General features: G+C 43.9%; 1 protein-coding gene across 1 annotated transcript in view; it reads right to left on the reverse strand.

Annotated features, from left to right (window-relative positions):
• The window catches only part of klhl24a (kelch-like family member 24a), a 48,272-nt gene that overhangs the window by 17,276 nt on the left and 11,070 nt on the right, over positions 1-19,926 (reverse strand). Inside the window, exons 4-5 of the mRNA XM_029705726.1 lie at positions 17,980-18,164; positions 9,621-9,739 (exon numbers count right to left, since the gene is read on the reverse strand). Of these exons, the coding sequence (XP_029561586.1) occupies positions 9,621-9,739; positions 17,980-18,164 (304 nt within the window). The remainder of the gene's footprint in view (positions 1-9,620; positions 9,740-17,979; positions 18,165-19,926) is intronic.

Consider the following 19,926-nt stretch of genomic DNA (forward strand, 5'->3'; position numbering starts at 1 on the left):
TCTAAGAGGAAGGGCAGGGCTGGATCCCTCTTCCCCTCTCTGAGGACAGACAAACAGCCTTTAGGGGCTGAGAGGAAGGGCAGCGTTGGATCAGTTCCCCCTCCATCTCATACAACTCACACACTCCCCATAAACACCTCACACCCTCGATAAACACACACACACAGTATTGTTTAACTAACCTTGTGGGGACACACAATTGATTCCCATTCAGAATCCTATGTTTGCTAAGCCCTAGCCCTAATCCTTCACCTAACCCTAACCCCAAAACCTAAACTTAACCCTAACCTTTAACCACTAACCCTAACCTTTAACTCCTAACACTAACACAAATTCTAAACTTAACCCCTAAACCCCCTAGAAATAAACAAACAAAATGTCCCCAGTTGGTAGAATTTTTGTTTGTTTAGTATTGTTGTGGGGACTTCTGATCCAGTATAGTTAAGCATGTCCAACACAGTGCAGCATCAGTGGGAGAGAGGAGGACAGCCGTGGCTGGGCACAGCATGTTCCAGAGAGAGCAAAACAAGAGCTGACCTACATTACTATCTCTGGCAGGAAACCAGTCCAGCAGGAAGTTAGGGGACAGTTTCCAAAATGGTGCCCTGTTCCCTATTTGGTGCACTACTTTTGACCATGGGATCATAGGGCTCTGGTCAAAAGTAGTGCACTACATAGGGAATAGAGTGCCATTTGGGAGGAAGACAAGGACTGCAGTCACGACACACAGCTCCTACAATTGTGTGTCTCTCTGTGTGTATAACTTCTATCAAGTTTATTGGGTTACAATGCCATCCAAGGGTCAGCTCAAAACGGTATGTGATGCCAATCAGTCTGCACAATGTATTCAATTTGATCTCTATATAACTCCTCTTTGGAGAAATCCAAAATAACAGTTTACAGCAGGACAGTTACAGCAGGGAAGTTGGTGGCTCCAGCCCTCTAGCAATAGGAACAAAAATCTAAAGAGGAAATTACTAAGAACACAGCATTATACTCATCCAGACAGCCTTTAGAGAAGAGGAAGAAACATACGGAAAACCATAACGGCTGAAGAGATAGAGGGCTTGAGATAAGGGGGAGCAGAGACTAAAAAACAGGATAGATTGGGTGTATAAATACATTTTCTTTCCGATTGTTCAAACCCTTTACTAAGGTACAGAGATACAGTAAAAAAATGATTGTTGAATAGACAGAACCTTTAAGGACATCAAACAAGCTCCCTCTCAGATCTGGTCAGGAAGAGAGAGACAGAAAAGAAGAGGGAATGAGACAAAAAGAGAAAAAACTGAAAAACAGAAAAAAGGATAAGGGTCCTGGGAGAACAGAAAGACATACAGAAAGAAAGACAATGAAAGGCCACTAGTGTAAGAATGCTGTTATTACCTGGTACTCTAGTAATGTTGACTAAATGTCTAGATGACAAATGGAAACAACATTTTAATAGCCTGAGTCAGAGAAAGCAGGCTGTAAACTCAGAAGATGTCAATGGTCCGATACGCACACACACACATCTCTACAAGGTCCTTGGAAGAATTTGGGCTGAATTGGTGCAACATGGGCTGTCAGTAAAGGCATCACATGGGCGGTGTGTTGTGATTTGCAGCAATTGCGCAAACAGGCTTTCTCTGGCTCATCAAGGCCTGAATGAGGCCAGTCTGCATTGGTCTTATCGTGACAACACCCTACAGGCACGGCTCACCACAATACAATGAAGTAACCAGCTACACAATATGCAAACACGCTGCCCACGCACACACACACACATGCACGCACTCACACAGGCACTCACACACACCAGTGTTATACAGTGAAGTAACCAGCGAAACTGACACACCAGAGCAATTAAAGTACATACTTTAAAAACAAAGGCATGGTTAAAACAACAGGGCAGATATGGTTTCCAATCAGCTTGTCATTCTATTTCACTATAATAGGACACTGTTGAGAACCAGTCAGGTTTTCAGTTTGTATTTATTATGATCCCCATTAGCTGCTGCCAAGGCTACTCTTCCTGGGGTCCAGCAAAATTAAGGCAGTTTATACAATTTTAAAAACATTACAATACATTCAGACTTACAGTCTGATCCAATGAGATATTCACTAATGAAAACCACTAGGCACAGAGGAAACACATACAAATAAATTGGACCCACTGTTACATTTGTTTCACTCCAATTCACTTCACGTTGGCAAGATGCAAGTAATGGTCATGGTTTTAGCTGGGATGGAGAGTGAGACATGGTGAAACAGCTGGATTGGATCAAACCAAATATGGCAGTTAGCTTTAGGAATCAGCTCACCTATTAAGAAGATGGGGGAGGGAACACCTATAAAGGGGAGGGGACACCTATTAAGAGGATGGAGGGAGGGAACACCTATAAAGGGGAGGGGAACCCTATAAAGGGGAGGGGACACCTATTAAGAGAATAGCGGGAGGGGACACCTATTAAGAGAATAGCGGGAGAGGACATGACTAACCTTTTTTTCTCTACCTGTGGCTGACCAATGACACATCACATCCAGGAAGTGGACAACTACTGCATATCCACTTGTTCTCATTCTACTATAATACACCCTCTTCATTTCATTTCAGTTGATTTCAACTTATTTCAGGTCATTTCAGTTGATTTCAACTTATTTCAGGTCATTTCAGTTGATTTCAACTGATGTCAGGTCCTTTACTGTAACTGGGGGTTTTAACAAAGCTAATCTGAGAATAAGGCTTCCTATATTCCATCAGCATATCGAATGCGTGACACAGGCTGGTAGCATTCTGGACCATTGCTACTCTAACTTCCGCAATGTATACAAAGCCCTCCCCCGCCCTCCCTTCGGCAAATCTGACCAAGACTCCATTTTGTTGCTCTCAGCCTATAGACAGAAAGTAAAACAGGAAACGCCTGTGCTCAGGTCTAGCCAACGCTGGTCTGACCAATCGGATTCCACGCTTCAAGATTGCTTTGATCACGTGGACTGGGATATGTTCAGGGTAGCCTCAGACAATAACACTGACGTATACGCTGACTTGGTGAGCGAGTTCATTAGCAAGTGCATTGGTGATGTTGTACCCACTGACACTTTTAATCATGGCAAGGCGACTGGAAACATGACTGAATGCAAACAGTGTAGCTATTCCCTCCGCAAGGCAATCAAACAAGCAAAGCGTCAGTATAGAGACAAAGTAGAGTCGCAATTCAACAGCTCAAACACGAGACGTGTGTGGCAGGGTCTACAGTCAACCACGGATTACAAAAAGAAAACCAGCCCTGTCGCAGACATCAACGTCTCGCACCCAGACAAATTAAACAACTTCTTTGCCCGCTTTGAGGACAATACAGTGCCACTGACACGGCCCGCTACCAAAGCCTGTGGGCTCTCCTTCATAGTGGCCAACGTGAGTAAAACATTAAAACGTGTTAACCCTCGCAAGGCTGCCGGCCCAGATGGCATCCCTAGCCACGTCCTCAGAGCATGCGCAGACCAGCTGGCTGGTGTGTTTATGGACATATTCAATCAATCCCTATCCCAGTCTGCTGTGCCCACATGCTTCAAGATGGCCACCATTGTTCCTGTTCCAAGAAAGCAAAGGTAACTGAACTAAATGACTAATGCCATGTAGCACTCACTTCTGTCATCCTGAAGTGCTTTGAGAGACTAGTCAAGGATCATATCACCTCCACCCTACCTGATACCCTAGACCCACTCTAATTTGCTTACCGCCCCAATAGGTCCACAGACAACGCAATCGCCATCACACTGCCCTAACCCATCTGGACAAGAGGAATACCTATGTAAGAATGCTGTTCATTGACTACAGCTCAGCATTTAAAACCATAGTACCCTCCAAACTCGTCAATAAGCTCGAGACCCTGGGTCTCTTGGACTTTCTGACGGGCCGCCCCCAGGTGGTGAGGGTTGGAAACAACATCTCCACCCCGTTGATCCCACAAGGGTGCGTTCTCAGTCCTCTCCTGTACTCCCTGTTCACCCATGACTGCGTGGCCATGCACGCCTCCAACTCAATCATCAAGTTTGCAGACGACACTACAGTGGTGGGCTTGATTACCAACAACGACGAAACGGCCTACAGGGAGGAGGTGAGGGCCCTCGGAGTGTGGTGTCAGGAAAATAACCTCACACTCAACGTAAACAAAACAAAGGAGATGATCGTGGACTTCAGGAAACAGCAGAGGGAGCACCCCCCCATCCACATCGATGGGACAGTAGTGGAGAAGGTGGAAAGTTTTAATTCCTCGGCGTACACATCACGGACAAACTGAAATGGTCCACCCACACAGACAGCATGGTGAAGAAGGCTCTAATTGACTGTTTGCATGGATACACCCGATGCCAGACATCTTCCCTAACTGCTAATTAACTGCTGCCAGCTACCATACCTACTGTACCATACAGTAGCGGCAAGCAGTTTGGCTTAGTAGTTAGGGAAAACATCTGGCATTGCTAGTGTACCAATTCATTAACACACACATTCAGTAGCACTTACTCTATGTCCAAATGCTACAGTTGAAGTTGGAAGTTTACATAAACTTAGGTTGGAGTCATTAAAACTTGTTTTTTAACCACTTCACAAATTTCTTGTTAACAAACTATAGTTTTGGCAAGTCGGTGAGGACATCTACTTTGTGCATGACACAAGGCATTTCTCAACAATTGTTTACAGACAGATTATTTAACTTATAATTCACTGTATCGCAATTCCAGTGGGTCAGAAGTTTACAGAAAATTATGTCATGGCTTTAGAAGCTTCTGTTAGGCCAACTGACATCATTTGAGTCAACTGGAGGTGTACCTGTGGATTTATTTCAAGGCCTACCTTCAAACTCTGTGCCTCTTTGCTTGACATCATGGGAAAATCAAAAGAAATCAGCCAAGACCTCAGAAAAAATATTGTAGACCTCCATGAGTCTGGTTCATCCTTGGGAGCAATTTCCAAACGCCTGAAGGTACCACGTTCATCTGTACAAACAATAGTACCCAAGTATAAACACCATGGGACCACGCAGCCATCATACCGCTCAGGAAGGAGACGGGTTCTGTCTCCAAGAGATGAACGAACTTTGGTGTGAAAAGTATCTATATCCACAGTAAAACGAGCCCTATATCGACATAACCTGAAAGGCCGCTCAGCAAGGAAGAAGCCACTGATCCAAGGAAGAAGCCACTGATCCAAAACTGCCATAAAAAAGCCAGACTACGGTTTGCAACTACACATGGGGACAAAGATTGGACTTTTTTGAGAAATTTCCTCTGGTCTGATGAAACAAAAATATAATTGTTTGGCCATAATGACCATCATAATGTTTGAAGGAAAAAGGGGGAGGATTGCAAGCCAAAGAACACCATCCCAACTGTGAAGAACGCAGGTGGCAGCATCATGTTGTGGGGGTGTTTTGCTGCAGGAGGGACTGGTGAAATTCATAAAATAGATGGCATCATGAGGCAGGAAAATGATGTGGATATATTGAAGCAACATCTCAAGACATCAGTCAGGAAGTTAAAGCTTGATCACAAATGGGTCTTCCAAATGGACAATGACCCCAAGCATACTTCCAAAGTTGTGGCAAAATGGCTTAAGGACAACAAAGTAAAGGTATTGGAGTGGCCATCACAAAGCCCTGACCTCAAAACTATTGAACATTTGTGGGCAGAACTGAAAAAGCATGTGCGAGCAAAGAAGCCTACAAACCTGACTCAGTTACACCAGCTCTGTCAGGAGGAATGGGCCAAAATTCACCCAACTTATTGTGGGAAGCTTGTGGAAGGCTACCTGAAACATTTGACCCAAGTTAAACAATTTAAAGGCAATGCTACCAAATACTAATTGAGTGTATGTAAACTTCTGACCCACTGGGAATGTGATGAAAGAAATAAAAGCTGAAATAAATCATTCTTTCTACTATTATTCTGACATTTCACATTCTTAAAATAAAGTGGTGATCCTAACTGACCTAAGACAGGGAATTTTTACTCAGATTAAATGTCAGGAATTGTGAAAAACTGTGTTTAAACATATTTGGCTAAGGTGTATGTACAGTTGTGGCCAAAAGTTTTGAGAATGACACAAATATAAATGTTAACCAAGTCTGCTGCCTCAGTGTCTTTCGATATTTCTGTCAGATGTTACTATGGAATACTGAAGTATAATTACAAGCATTTCATAAGTGTCAAAGGCTTTTATTGACAACTACATGAAGTTGATGCAAAGAGTCAATATTTGCAGTGTTGACCCTTCTTTTTCAAGACCTCTGCAATCCACCCTGGCATGCTGTCAATTAACTTCTGGGCCACATCCTGACTGATGGCAGCCCATTCTTGCATAATCAATGCTTGGAGTTTGTCCGAATTTGTGGGTTTTTGTTTGACCACCCGCCTCTTGAGGATTGATCACAAGTTCTCAATGGGATTAAGGTCTGGGGAGTTTCCTGGCCATGGACCCAAAATATCGATGTTTTGTTCCCCGAGCCACTTAGTTATCACTTTTGCCTTATGGCAAGGTGCTCCATCATGCTGGAAAAGGCATTGTTCGTCACCAAACTGTTCCTGGATGGTTGGGAGAAGTTGCTCTCGGAGGATGTGTTGGTACCATTCTTTATTCATGGCTGTGTTCTTAGGCAAAATTGTGAGTGAGCCCACTCCCTTGGCTGAGAAGCAACCCCACACATGAATGGTCTCAGGATGCTTTACTGTTGGCATGACACAGGACTGATGGTAGCGCTCACCTTGTCTTCTCCGGACAAGCTTTTTTTCCCGTTGCCCCAAACAATCGGAAAGGGGATTCATCAGAGAAAATTACTTTACCCCAGTCCTCAGCAGTCCAATCCCTGTACCTTTTGCAGAATATCAGTCTGTCCCTGATGTTTTTCTTGGAGAAGTGGCTTCTTTGCTGCCCTTCTTGACGCCAGGCCATCCTCCAAAAGTCTTCACCTCACTGTGCGTGCAGATGCACTCACACCTGCCTGCTGCCATTCCTGAGCCAGCTCTGCACTGGTGATGCCCTGATCCCGCAGCTGAATCAACTTTAGGAGACGGTCCTGGCGCTTGCTGGACTGTCTTGGGCGCCCTGAAGCCTTCTTCACAACAATTGAACCGCTCTCCTTGAACTTCTTGATGATCGAATAAATGGTTGATTTAGGTGAAATCTTACTGGCAGCAATATCCTTGCCTGTGAAGACCTTTGTGTGCAAAGTGATGATGATGGCACGTGTTTCCTTGCAGGAACCATAGTTGACAGAGGAAGAACAATGATTCCAAGCACCACCCTCCTTTTGAAGCTTCCAGTCTGTTATTCGAACTCAATCAGCATGACAGAGTGATCTCCAGCCTTGTCCTCGTCAACACTCACACCTGTGTTAATGAGAGAATCACTGACATGATGTCAGCTGGTCCTTTTGTGGCAGGGCTGAAATGCAGTGGAAATGTTTTTGGGGGATTCAGTTCATTTGCATGGCAAAGAGGGACTTTGAAATTAATTGCAATTCATCTGATCACTCTTCATAACATTCTGGAGTATATGCAAATTGCTATCATTTAAACTGAGGCAGCAGACTTTGTGAAAATTAATATTTGTGTCATTCTCAAAACTTTTGGCCACAACTGTAAACTTCCGACTTCAACTGTATGTCCAAATGTTCAATATTGCTACAATTTCTCAATCATGTCAAATAAGTGATTCAAGGAAGGGGATAAAGTAAGGATGCATCCTTCAAGTTTTCAAATAGGACAAAATTATCCCATTGAGAGGTACAGGGAGATCACCTGCTTACAGATGTAGGATCTTAATTTGACCAGTATTGTCGCAGCAAAAATAATCCTGCAGCAACAGGATGATAAATCCACAATGTTGCTTGACTGGTGGTTAGGCTATTAGCTGGGCAAAATTAGGCTACATTAAAAGTGCAAGACAGTTAATGTGTTAATAACTGTTAATACATTAACTGTTAATACTGCTATGTGTTATTGCGTGTTTTCAGTTAATTTATGTAAATCATGAGGCTCACCTGGAGGGAAGCCAAAGTCATTCCACTACCCAAGAGTGGTGAAGCAGCCTTTACTGGTTCTAACAGCAGACATATCAGCTTCAAATCAAATCAAATTTTATTTGTCACATGCGCCAAATACAATAGGTGCAGACCTGACAGTGAAATGTTTACTTACAAGCCCTTAACCAACAATGCAGTTTTAAGAAAAGTGTTAAGAAAACAATAGATAAGTAAAAAAAATAAAAATTAAAGTAACAAATAATTAAATAGCAGCAGTAAATTAACAAGAGCTTGCTACCAGCTCTTAGTAAACTGTTGGAAAAAATGGTGTTAGACCAAATACAATGCTATTTCTCGGTAAACAAATTGACAAGACTTTTAGCATGCTTATAGAGAAGAGCACTCAACGTGTACTGCACTGAACACAAATGACTGATGATTGGTTGAAAGAAATTGATAGTAAGAAGATTGTGGGAACTGTGCTATTAGATTTCAGTGCAGCCTTTGATATTATTGACCATAACCTATTGTTGAGAAACATATGTTTTATGGCTTTTCAAGCTTCTCTAATGCGAAACATACAGGGTGTGGTGTACCACAGGGCAGCTCTCTAGGCCCTCTTTTCTATTTTTGGACCCCAGGAAGAGTAGCTGCTTTTGCAACAGCTAAGGGGGATCCTTAAAAAATACCAAAAAGAAAATTCTCAGCAACAAAAGAGTGATCAAATTAAGATCATATATATGTACTTTGCCCAGCATTGAGAATGATAATGGATATATAAAGAATATATAGTGAATAATGAATAACGATAACAAAAAACAAGGCAGCAGTCCCCCAAGAATGATGCAGCCCTCGGGCCAATTAGCCAATTAGTGACAACAATTCAAGACTATAACTAGACTATAATGACAGAAACAAAACATGTTTCCATTGTAGCGCCACCGTGTGGTCGATATGAATGTTCTTGCATATGTGGAGTCTTGACAGTGTTTGCAACATGTGTACCAAATTGTGTTACAATACAAATATCCTTGACTGATTTATATGCATTTATGTGTCAGACCATGCTCATATAAATGTTTATTGATCAATAGTGGCCAAGTTGTTTTAGGTACTAGTCTGGAAAATATTGCGTTGAGGGTCCTTTGTCCATAGATGCCACATATCAAGTTTTGTAATGATCAGTCCTTCGGTGCCAGAGGAGTAGGGTTTTAATTGTAAATGGAGGAAAATCCATCATGCGGATCTTATAGGTCCCCTGATGCAAATGTGTTCCTTGTGAGGAGCGGGACCTATGTACCGAATGTCATGACTTTAGGTCGAACAGTGAGGGGTGTGATCTTTCAAAGTTTGCATTTTCAATCGCTTGTTATAGAGTCACCATCTGGCCAATCGGTGTAATTTTGTAAATGCAGGATCTCTATGGCAAGATGTATCATTCACGCAAGTTTTGTCAAAATGGGGCCAGTGCTGTCTGAGATATGGTGTGTGACGAACGTACGAAGGTACTAACAGACGGAGACAGATCCACAGTCCCCTCACAGATTTCAATGTGGGGACAATGAACACATAAACAGGAAGATGAGTAAATAAAGGGGGGTTGGGTAATCTGCTTACCTTCCCCAGTAGGACGCCCATCTTGTGTCTCCAGCGTCCCTTGTTGAGTGAAGCCACTCTGATCCACAGGTTGAGCTGGGAGTTGTACATCCACACGTCTCTGCCATTGATACGACCCCCTGGAACACACAAACGCAGACATACACAACACTGTTAGCCTGGAGTCTGTATGACTCTGGTCGTGTTAGCCTGTAGTCTGCTAGCCTGGAGTCTGCTAGCCTGGAGTCTTTTAGCCTGGAGTCTGTGTGACTCTGGTCGTGTTAGCCTGGAGTCTTTTAGCCTGGAGTCTGTGTGACTCTGGTCGTGTTAGCCTGGAGTCTTTTAGCCTGGAGTCTGTGTGACTCTGGTCGTGTTAGCCTGGAGTCTTTTAGCCTGAAGTCTGTTAGCCCGGAGTCTGTGTGACTGGAGTCTTTTAGCCTGGAGTCTTTTAGCCTGGAGTCTGTGTGATTCTGGTCATGTTAGCCTGGAGTCTTTTAGCCTGGAGTCTGTGTGACTCTGGTTGGTGTTAGCCTGTAGTCTGCTAGCCTGGAGTCTGTGTGACTCTGGTTGGTGTTAGCCTGTAGTCTGCTAGCCTGGAGTCTGTATGACTCTGGTCGTGTTAGCCTGGAGTCTTTTAGCCTGGAGTCTGTGTGACTCTGGTTGGTGTTAGCCTGTAGTCTGCTAGCCTGGAGTCTGCTAGCCCGGAGTCTGTTAGCCTGTAGTCTGCTAGCCTGGAGTCTGCTAGCCTGGAGTCTGTTAGCCCGGAGTCCGTTAGCCCGGAGTCCGCTAGCCCGGAAATCCGTTAGCCCGGAGTCTGTTAGCCCGGAGTCCGCTAGCCCGGAGTCCGTTAGCCCGGAGTCCGTTAGCCCGGAGTCTGCTAGCCCGGAGTCTGCTAGCTCGGAGTCTGCTAGCTCGGAGTCTGCTAGCCCGGAGTCTGTTAGCCCGGAGTCTGTTAGCCCGGAGTATGCTAGCCCGGAGTCTGCTAGCTCGGAGTCTGCTAGCCCGGAGTCTGTTAGCCCGGAGTCTGTTAGCCCGGAGTCTGCTAGCCTGGAGTCTGTGTGACTCTGGTCGGTGTTAGCCTACTCAGCTAAAGCCTAGACATTAACACTGGGAGGTAGCACAAAGGTCTCAGGCAAGGTGACTCATCATATGAGAGTACAATTCACCGAACCACCTCTGCTACACCAGTGTTTCAACTTTGTCATTTTGTTGTCTTGTCATTGTTTTCTTTGGCTGTTATTACGCATCTGAAAACTGTATTGCCTGAGAGCAGAACCCAAAAACCAAAGCTAGAATCATTCCTAAATTCAGTCCTTGGTGCCAATTCAATCCAAATTGATCTAATAAAAACATGTCTTCATAAATAGAATAAGTTGATCTTGAACAACATCCAAACTGTGCATGGGTTATGTATTTGGGCTCAAATGTCAAGGTCACATTTAGTAAGACACAGCTGACACTGTCTAATCTAAGTAAAACATTTGAGCTAGGCTTTATGGGTAATCCTGCTGATCAAAGTCTACTCTGACATTGAGCAAACAAAAACAAACATGCAACCTGACTTTAAAAAAAAGAAGAAATTACAGGGCTTTCAAATACAACACACACATAAACACACACACAGACACACACCCTGGCCTATTACAACACTATAAAAGAGAAACAGGATCTCTTTGTTCTTTATAAAGCAGCAGTTGGATGATTCTCTACTCCCTGTCTCTGGGTAAACATGTACTTTAAGGAACTCTTTTTTTCTCTCTTCTCCTTGGCGAGAAGCAACAACAACGTGTAGCTAAGCCAACCAGGTTGCAGACATGTTGCTAGCAAGCTCTGACACAATACATTTTTTTCACTCTATCCCTCTTTTTCTGTCTCTCTCGCCATCCCTTTATCACTCGCTCGATTGCTCTCTCTCCCTCTCTCTCTCCTTCCATTCCCCCCCCACTCTCTCTCTCGCTCTCTCTCTCTCTCTCTCTCAGCACCTGCCTGATGTTACTGCACAGCCTGAGTCAATCAAAAGGCCCCAGTGATCCTTGTAAAAACAAAGACATCACTAAACCAACAGGCTGTTTTTGCTAACACAATAAAAACAACAGAATAGATGCAGGGTAAACAGACAGTTCAACAAATCATGTTTTACTATTTTGATGTTTAACATGACTATGTTTTCGAGAGAAGTCGAGAAGTAGGTCAAGTTTTTCGAGAATACATGAGTTCCCTCTGACTTGATATGAAGATGTTGGGAGATTGACATGAATGCTGAGTGTCATAAAAAGAAAACCCTCATCAGAATCATCCTACTGGCTCAGGGCAAACGGATTTCTTCTAAACAAAGAGCTGGTTCAGTGTTTGTGAAGCTGTGTAGAGAGAGAGAGAGAGAGAGAGAGAGAGAGAGAGAGAGAGAGAGAGCAAAAGAGAAAGAGAGAGCAAAAGAGAAAGAGAGAGAGAGAGCAAGAGAGAGAGAGAGCAAAAGAGAAAGAGAGAGAGAGAGCAAGAGAGAGAGAGAGCAAAAGAGAGAGAGAGCAAAAGAGAAAGAGAGAGCAAAAGAGAAAGAGAGAGAGAGAGAGCAAGAGAGAGAGAGCAAAAGAGAAAGAGAGAGCAAAAGAGAAAGAGAGAGAGAGAGCAAGAGAGAGAGAGAGCAAAAGAGAGCGAAAGAGAGAGCAAAAGAGAGCGAAAGAGAGAGAGAGAGAGAGAGCAAAAGAGAGAGAGAAAGAGAGAGAGAGAGAGAGCAAAAGAGAGAGAGAGAGAGCAAAAGAGAGAGAGAGAGAGCAAAAGAGAGCGAGAAAGAGAGAGAGCAAAAGAGAGCGAGAGAGAGAGAGAGAGAGAGAGAGAGAGAGAGAGAGAGAGAGAGAGAGAGAGAGAGAGAAAGAGTACAGGAGAAAATATTAACCAGGGAACCATGGATGTTAGCCAGACTCAGCATCAACAGAATCACAAAACAACGATATGAACAATAACAACCCACTGGGCACACGTTGGTTGAATCAACGTTGTTTCCACGTCATTTCAATGAAATTACGTTAAACCAACGTGGAAAACACATTGAATTGACATCTGTGCCCAGTGGGGAACAACTAAGTCAGATGATAAGTCATATTCATGACCATGACCAGTATAATCATGTGTCTTAATGACAATATATGATACATCAAATATAATTGCTAAGCTGGTAAACATTAAGATCAGAAGCCCCATCTTCATGTCACTCCTCCACACCTGCTCCATCTGAGGAGAAGCTGAATGAACAAAAAGACTTCATACAATGCTAGGGCTTATCTCGTAACAATGAAATGAAATGATTTCTCAATCCGTCACGGTCTGTTGGGCTTAGAATGGCTGTTTACCCATAATTAAGGGAGGGTGGCTATAGAGCCTCAGAGACTGGCTGTGTACTGTAGTGAGCAGCAACATAACCTCAGAGACTGGCTGTGTACTGTAGTGAGCAGCAACATAACCTCAGAGACTGGCTGTGTACTGTAGAGAACAGCAACATAACCTCAGAGACTGGCTGTGTACTGTAGTGAGCAGCAACATAACCTCAGAGACTGGCTGTGTACTGTAGTGAGCAGCAACATAACCTCAGAGACTGGCTGTGTACTGTAGTGAGCAGCAACATAACCTCAGAGACTGGCTGTGTACTGTAGTGAACAGCAACATAACCTCAGAGACTGGCCAGAAAAAACAAATGTGTTGGTTTAATTTTTTCATTCAGCCAAGCCGGTTTATTGGTTGCGTTCAGCCAAGCCGGTTTATTGGTTGCGTTCATGTTGCCCATTGTGTCAAACCTCTGAGGTACTGAGACTACTATCAATATATAGGCTAGTGTTTTATCCTGACATCACAGAACGGACAGGAGCTGCTATATGTCCCAGTCCTCTCAAATGTCCCGATTTCCCTTCTGTCCACCAGAAAATTGGGGGGGTGAAAACGATGGCTGCCATCTGACAAGTATTTTAGGTGAAGACGGAGGATAGGACAAAGCAGATGGAGGCATAGTAAACAGCCTTTACATTTTTTCAATTTAACCTTTATTTAACTAGGCAAGTCAGTTAAATAACAATTATTATTTACAATGACGGCCTACACTGGTCAAACCCTAACCCGGACGACGCTGGGCCAATTGTGCGCTGCCCCACGGCCGGTTGTGATACAGCCCGGGATCGAACCAGGGTCTGTAGTGACACCTCTAGTACTGAGATGCAGTGTCTTAACCGCTGCGCCAATTGGGAGCCCTCTACAGGCTACCACAGTCTGGCTCCTGTCTATCTCCATAGAACAAACAGAGCATATGATAACAACCAGTTTTCAAGACAAAACGAAACAAATAAACTTCAGATACTTTAAAGTGCACCATGACGTTGAACCTACTCATTAGGCTTCCAGGTCTGTTCTCTCAGGAAGGAAGTGTTGTTCACCCTCCTACACAGGAGGACGGACCGTGGCGTTAAAAACACCCCGTAGGTCTGTTCTCTCAGGAAGGAAGTGTTGTTCACCCTCCTACACAGGAGGACGGACCGTGGCGTTAAAAACACCCCGTAGGAAAAGTCAAGGAGAGGGGCATGCTGAGACACGGGATGAAAAGGTGATTTATTGGACAGCTTTCTCAGAAATGTGTGTACAGTACAGTAGATCATTACATTTGATCTTTGAGTTATTCTGAACATTCCAACTACTGTCAAATACAATCAATGGTGTCTTCTGAAATTCCTGGATTTGTAAGAATCCAGTGAAATTTGCAAGAATCCAGTGAAATGAGTTTTCGTTGGGTTGGTTAATGTGGTCAAGGTTAGGATTCTCACAGCGGTGAGTGGAGAGGTGAACCGTTAGGTCATATTGGGGTCATAGACAGTGAGTGTTGTGAGCTGAAGTATGCAGTCACTTGTCCCTTCCAGAATCATGTTTAGGGTCATGGTCACAGTCACGGCTCAGACAAACTGGGCTTTACTGCAGCTGTACTGATGGACACCTACCAGAGTATGTGTGTGTGAGAGAGAGAGAGAGAGAGAGAGAGAGAGAGAGAGAGAGAGAGAGAGAGAGAAGGAAGGAAGGAGAGAAAGAAGGAGAGGGAGAGAGAGAGGGAGAGGAAAGGAGAGAGAGGGAAGGAGAAAGGAAGGAGAGAGAGAGAGAGAGAAGGAAGGAGAGAAAGAAGGAGAGGGAGAGAGAGAGGGAGAGGAAAGGAGAGAGGGAAGGAGAGAGGAAGGAGAGAGAGAGAGAGAGAGAGAGAGAATGAAGGAAGGAGAGAAAGAAGGAGAGGGAGAGAGAGAGAGAGGGAGAGGAAAGGAGAGAGAGGGAAGGAGAGAGGAAGGAGAGAGAGAGAGAGAGAGAGAGAAGGAAGGAGAGAAAGAAGGAGAGGGAGAGAGAGAGGGAGAGGAAAGGAGAGAGAGGGAAGGAGAGAGGAAGGAGAGAGAGAGAGAGGGTTATAAATAATAAGAGGAGGAATGAGTGACCCGAAAGAGAGGGAGGGGGACATTATGTTGACATTTCCAGGCATGGCTTGTGGGCAGATTGATAGCGCAAACTTGAGGACATGTAGAGCACAATATATAAACACTGAACTCTTTCCCTCTAGACCAGACTGTGAACTTACAGGGAAAGATATAAACACTGAACTCTTTCTCTCTAGACCAGACAGTGAACTTATAGGGAAAGATATAAACACTGAACTCTTTCCCTCTAGACCAGACTGTGAACTTACAGGGAAAGATATAAACACTGAACTCTTTCCCTCTAGACCAGACTGTGAACTTACAGGGAAAGATGTAAACACTGAACTCTTTCCCTCTAGACCAGACTGTGAACTTACAGGGAAAGATGTAAACACTGAACTCTTTCCCTCTAGACCAGACTGTGAACTTACAGGGAAAGATATAAACACTGAACTCTTTCCCTCTAGACCAGACTGTGAACTTACAGGGAAAGATATAAACACTGAACTCTTTCCTTCTAGACCAGACTGTGAACTTACAGGGAAAGATATAAACACTGAACTCTTTCCCTCTAGACCAGACTGTGAACTTACAGGGAAAGATATAAACACTGAACTCTTTCCCTCTAGACCAGACTGTGAACTTACAGGGAAATATATAAACACTGAACTCTTTCCCTCTAGACCAGACTGTGAACTTACAGGGAAAGATATAAACACTGAACTCTTTCCCTCTAGACCAGACTGTGAACTTACAGGGAAAGATATAAACACTGAACTCTTTCCCTCTAGACCAGACTGTGAACTTACAGGGAAAGATATTAACACTGAACTCTTTCCCTCTAGACCAGACTGTGAACTTACAGGGAAATATATAAACACTGAACTCTTTCCCTCTAGACCAGACTGTGAACTTACAGGGAAAGATATAAACACTGAACTCTTTCCCTCTAGACCAGACTGTGAACTTACAGGGAAAGATATAAACACTGAACTCTTTCCCTCTAGACCAGACTGTGAACTTACAGGGAAAGATGTAAACACTGAACTCTTTCCCTCTAGACCAGACTGTGAACTTACAGGGAAAGATATAAACACTGAACTCTTTCCCTCTAGACCAGACTGTGAACTTACAGGGAAAGATATAAACACTGAACTCTTTCCCTCTAGACCAGACTGTGAACTTACAGGGAAAGATATAAACACTGAACTCTTTCCCTCTAGACCAGACTGTGAACTTACAGGGAAATATATAAACACTGAACTCTTTCCTTCTAGACCAGACTGTGAACTTACAGGGAAAGATATAAACACTGAACTCTTTCCCTCTAGACCAGACTGTGAACTTACAGGGAAAGATATAAACACTGAACTCTTTCCTTCTAGACCAGACTGTGAACTTACAGGGAAAGATATAAACACTGAACTCTTTCCCTCTAGACCAGACTGTGAACTTACAGGGAAAGATATAAACACTGAACTCTTTCCCTCTAGACCAGACTGTGAACTTACAGGGAAAGATATAAACACTGAACTCTTTCCCTCTAGACCAGGCTGTGAACTTACAGGGAAAGATATAAACACTGAACTCTTTCCCTCTAGACCAGACTGTGAACTTACAGGGAAAGATATAAACACTGAACTCTTTCCCTCTAGACCAGGCTGTGAACTTACAGGGAAAGATATAAACACTGAACTCTTTCCCTCTAGACCAGACTGTGAACTTACAGGGAAAGATATAAACACTGAACTCTTTCCCTCTAGACCAGACTGTGAACTTACAGGGAAAGATATAAACACTGAACTCTTTCCCTCTAGACTAGACTGTGAACTTACAGGGAAAGATATAAACACTGAACTCTTTCCCTCTAGACCAGACTGTGAACTTACAGGGAAAGATATAAACACTGAACTCTTTCCCTCTAGACCAGACTGTGAACTTACAGGGAAAGATATAAACACTGAACTTTTTCCCTCTAGACCAGACTGTGAACTTACAGGGAAAGATATAAACACTGAACTCTTTCCCTCTAGACCAGACTGTGAACTTACAGGGAAAGCCTGAGGTGTGGCATTACATTGGAACCCATGCAGTCAGGGACTGTAGATGATATTATCCGATTGCTGCCCTGTTAAACTTGGGCCCAGTGAGGCTTTGAAAAGGGCAGTCTGCGCCACACTTGGTCAGCACACTTCTCCCAGTACTAACCAGCCCGGTCAAAAGACTATAAAGGCCCTGGGTAGAAGTTCCCCATTGGCACAGATCTAGGAACAGCTTACCTTCTGTAAATGCTAACCTCAACCATTAGAGGGTAAGACTCAGACTGACTATAGAGCATTTATGAGCAATTTTATCCTCGAAAGCTATAAAGCGCAAAGAGCCGTGTGACCCTGACTCTTGGCCAATGGGAAGAGATGGAATGAGTGAGCTGGCCAATAAGGGCCTCCCTGGGCACTGCGCCTGCAGATTCTGTCCAGATGTTGCTCTCACATTTTCCTCTTATAAAAGAAAAAAAAGACATGGCAAACATTACAATACTCCCTGTTCTTCACTCCACAGAGAGGGAAGACATAGCTGAGTACTCTACAGCTGTGTCTCAATAGGCTGTAAAGTAATTATTCCTTTAGCTGGTCTCCTTTCTTCAATGACTGAGTTTTTCCTTTTTCCTGGTCGGATCAGCAATTCCTGTCTCTATTAATGGCCATCTGGACCGGAAGGATAGGTGATAGTGATAGGTAGAGCCCTATCCAATCCTTCTAGCTATCTCTGGTCATTCAGCAGATAACACAAGGAAAGGATGTTAATACAATTAACCAATTGAAGCAAATGGCTCCCATGTATACTTCCTGGTATTTCCTGATCTCTTTCATGACACAACCAATTCATGATGATATATTGCATGACTAATCGTTGTTTAGGATGGCAGACTGTCAGCCAACAGACGAGGAGCTCACCTGAGACCAGGATGTCGTTACGCAGGGCACAGACGGCGTACTCTGACTTGGTGAACTCTGGGAGCTTGGCTAGGGCCTTCCACTCTCCCGTCACAGGGTCGTAACACTCTGTGTAGGGCAGGTTGAACCCTCCCACCCTCTCACAGCCCCCCACCACCACAATCACCTCTGAGTAGCCAGTCGACCTGCAGATAGAGGGATGGAGGAAGGTGGAAAGAGGGAGATGGAAGGAGGGGAGAGAGAGAGAAAGCGAGAGAGGACAGTAATAAACCAGCAATACAGTAACAAGACTCATCAAAATAAACCTATCACTTGTCACTGTGGAGAAATAAGACAGCACAGAAAGACTATACAGAACAACATTACACAACACAGCACTATTCCAGAACAACATTACACAACACAGCACTATTCCAGAACAACATTACACAACACAGCACTATTCCAGAACAACATTACACAACACAGCACCACTACAGAGGAACAATACATAACACAGCACCACTACAGAGGAACACAGACAACACATCTCTAATACAGAGGAACATAGACAACACAGCCCTAATACCTAGGAACACAGACAACACAGCACCACTACAGAGGAACATAGACAACACAGCACCACTACAGAGGAACATAGACAACACAGCACTACTACAGAGGAACATAGACAACACAGCTCTACTACAGAGGAACATAGACAACACAGCACTACTACAGAGGAACATAGACAACACAGCTCTACTACAGAGGAACATAGACAACACAGCTCTACTACAGAGGAACATAGATAACACAGCTCTACTACAGAGGAACATAGACAACACAGCACTACTACAGAGGAACATAGACAACACAGCTCTACTACAGAGGAACACAGACAACACCACTACAGAGGAACATAGACAACAGAGCTCTACTACAGAGGAACACAGACAACACAACTACAGAGGAACATAGACAACACAGCACCACTACAGAGGAACATAGACAACACAGCACCACTACAGAGGAACATAGACAACACAGCACTACTACAGAGGAACATAGACAACACAGCACCACTACAGAGGAACATAGACAACACAGCACTACTACAGAGGAACATAGACAACACAGCACTACTACAGAGGAACATAGACAACACAGCTCTACTACAGAGGAACACAGACAACACCACTACAGAGGAACACAGACAACACAGCTCTACTACAGAGGAACATAGACAACACAGCTCTACTACAGAGGAACATAGACAACACAGCTCTACTACAGAGGAACATAGACAACACAGCACTACTACAGAGGAACATAGACAACACAGCTCTACTACAGAGGAACACAGACAACACCACTACAGAGGAACATAGACAACAGAGCTCTACTACAGAGGAACATAGACAACACAACTACAGAGGAACATAGACAACACAGCACCACTACAGAGGAACATAGACAACACAGCACCACTACAGAGGAACATAGACAACACAGCACCACTACAGAGGAACATAGACAACACAGCACTACTACAGAGGAACATAGACAACACAGCACCACTACAGAGGAACATAGACAACACAGCTCTACTACAGAGGAACATAGACAACACAGCACCACTACAGAGGAACATAGACAACACAGCACTACTACAGAGGAACATAGACAACACAGCACTACTACAGAGGAACATAGACAACACAGCTCTACTACAGAGGAACATAGACAACACAGCACCACTACAGAGGAACATAGACAACACAGCACTACTACAGAGGAACATAGACAACACAGCACTACTACAGAGGAACATAGACAACACAGCTCTACTACAGAGGAACACAGACAACACAACTACAGAGGAACATAGACAACACAGCACCACTACAGAGGAACATAGACAACACAGCACTACTACAGAGGAACATAATCAACACAGCACCACTA

This window comes from Salmo trutta, chromosome 21 (genome assembly GCF_901001165.1).
Source record: "Salmo trutta chromosome 21, fSalTru1.1, whole genome shotgun sequence".
In the NCBI taxonomy this organism is placed as follows: domain Eukaryota; kingdom Metazoa; phylum Chordata; class Actinopteri; order Salmoniformes; family Salmonidae; genus Salmo; species Salmo trutta.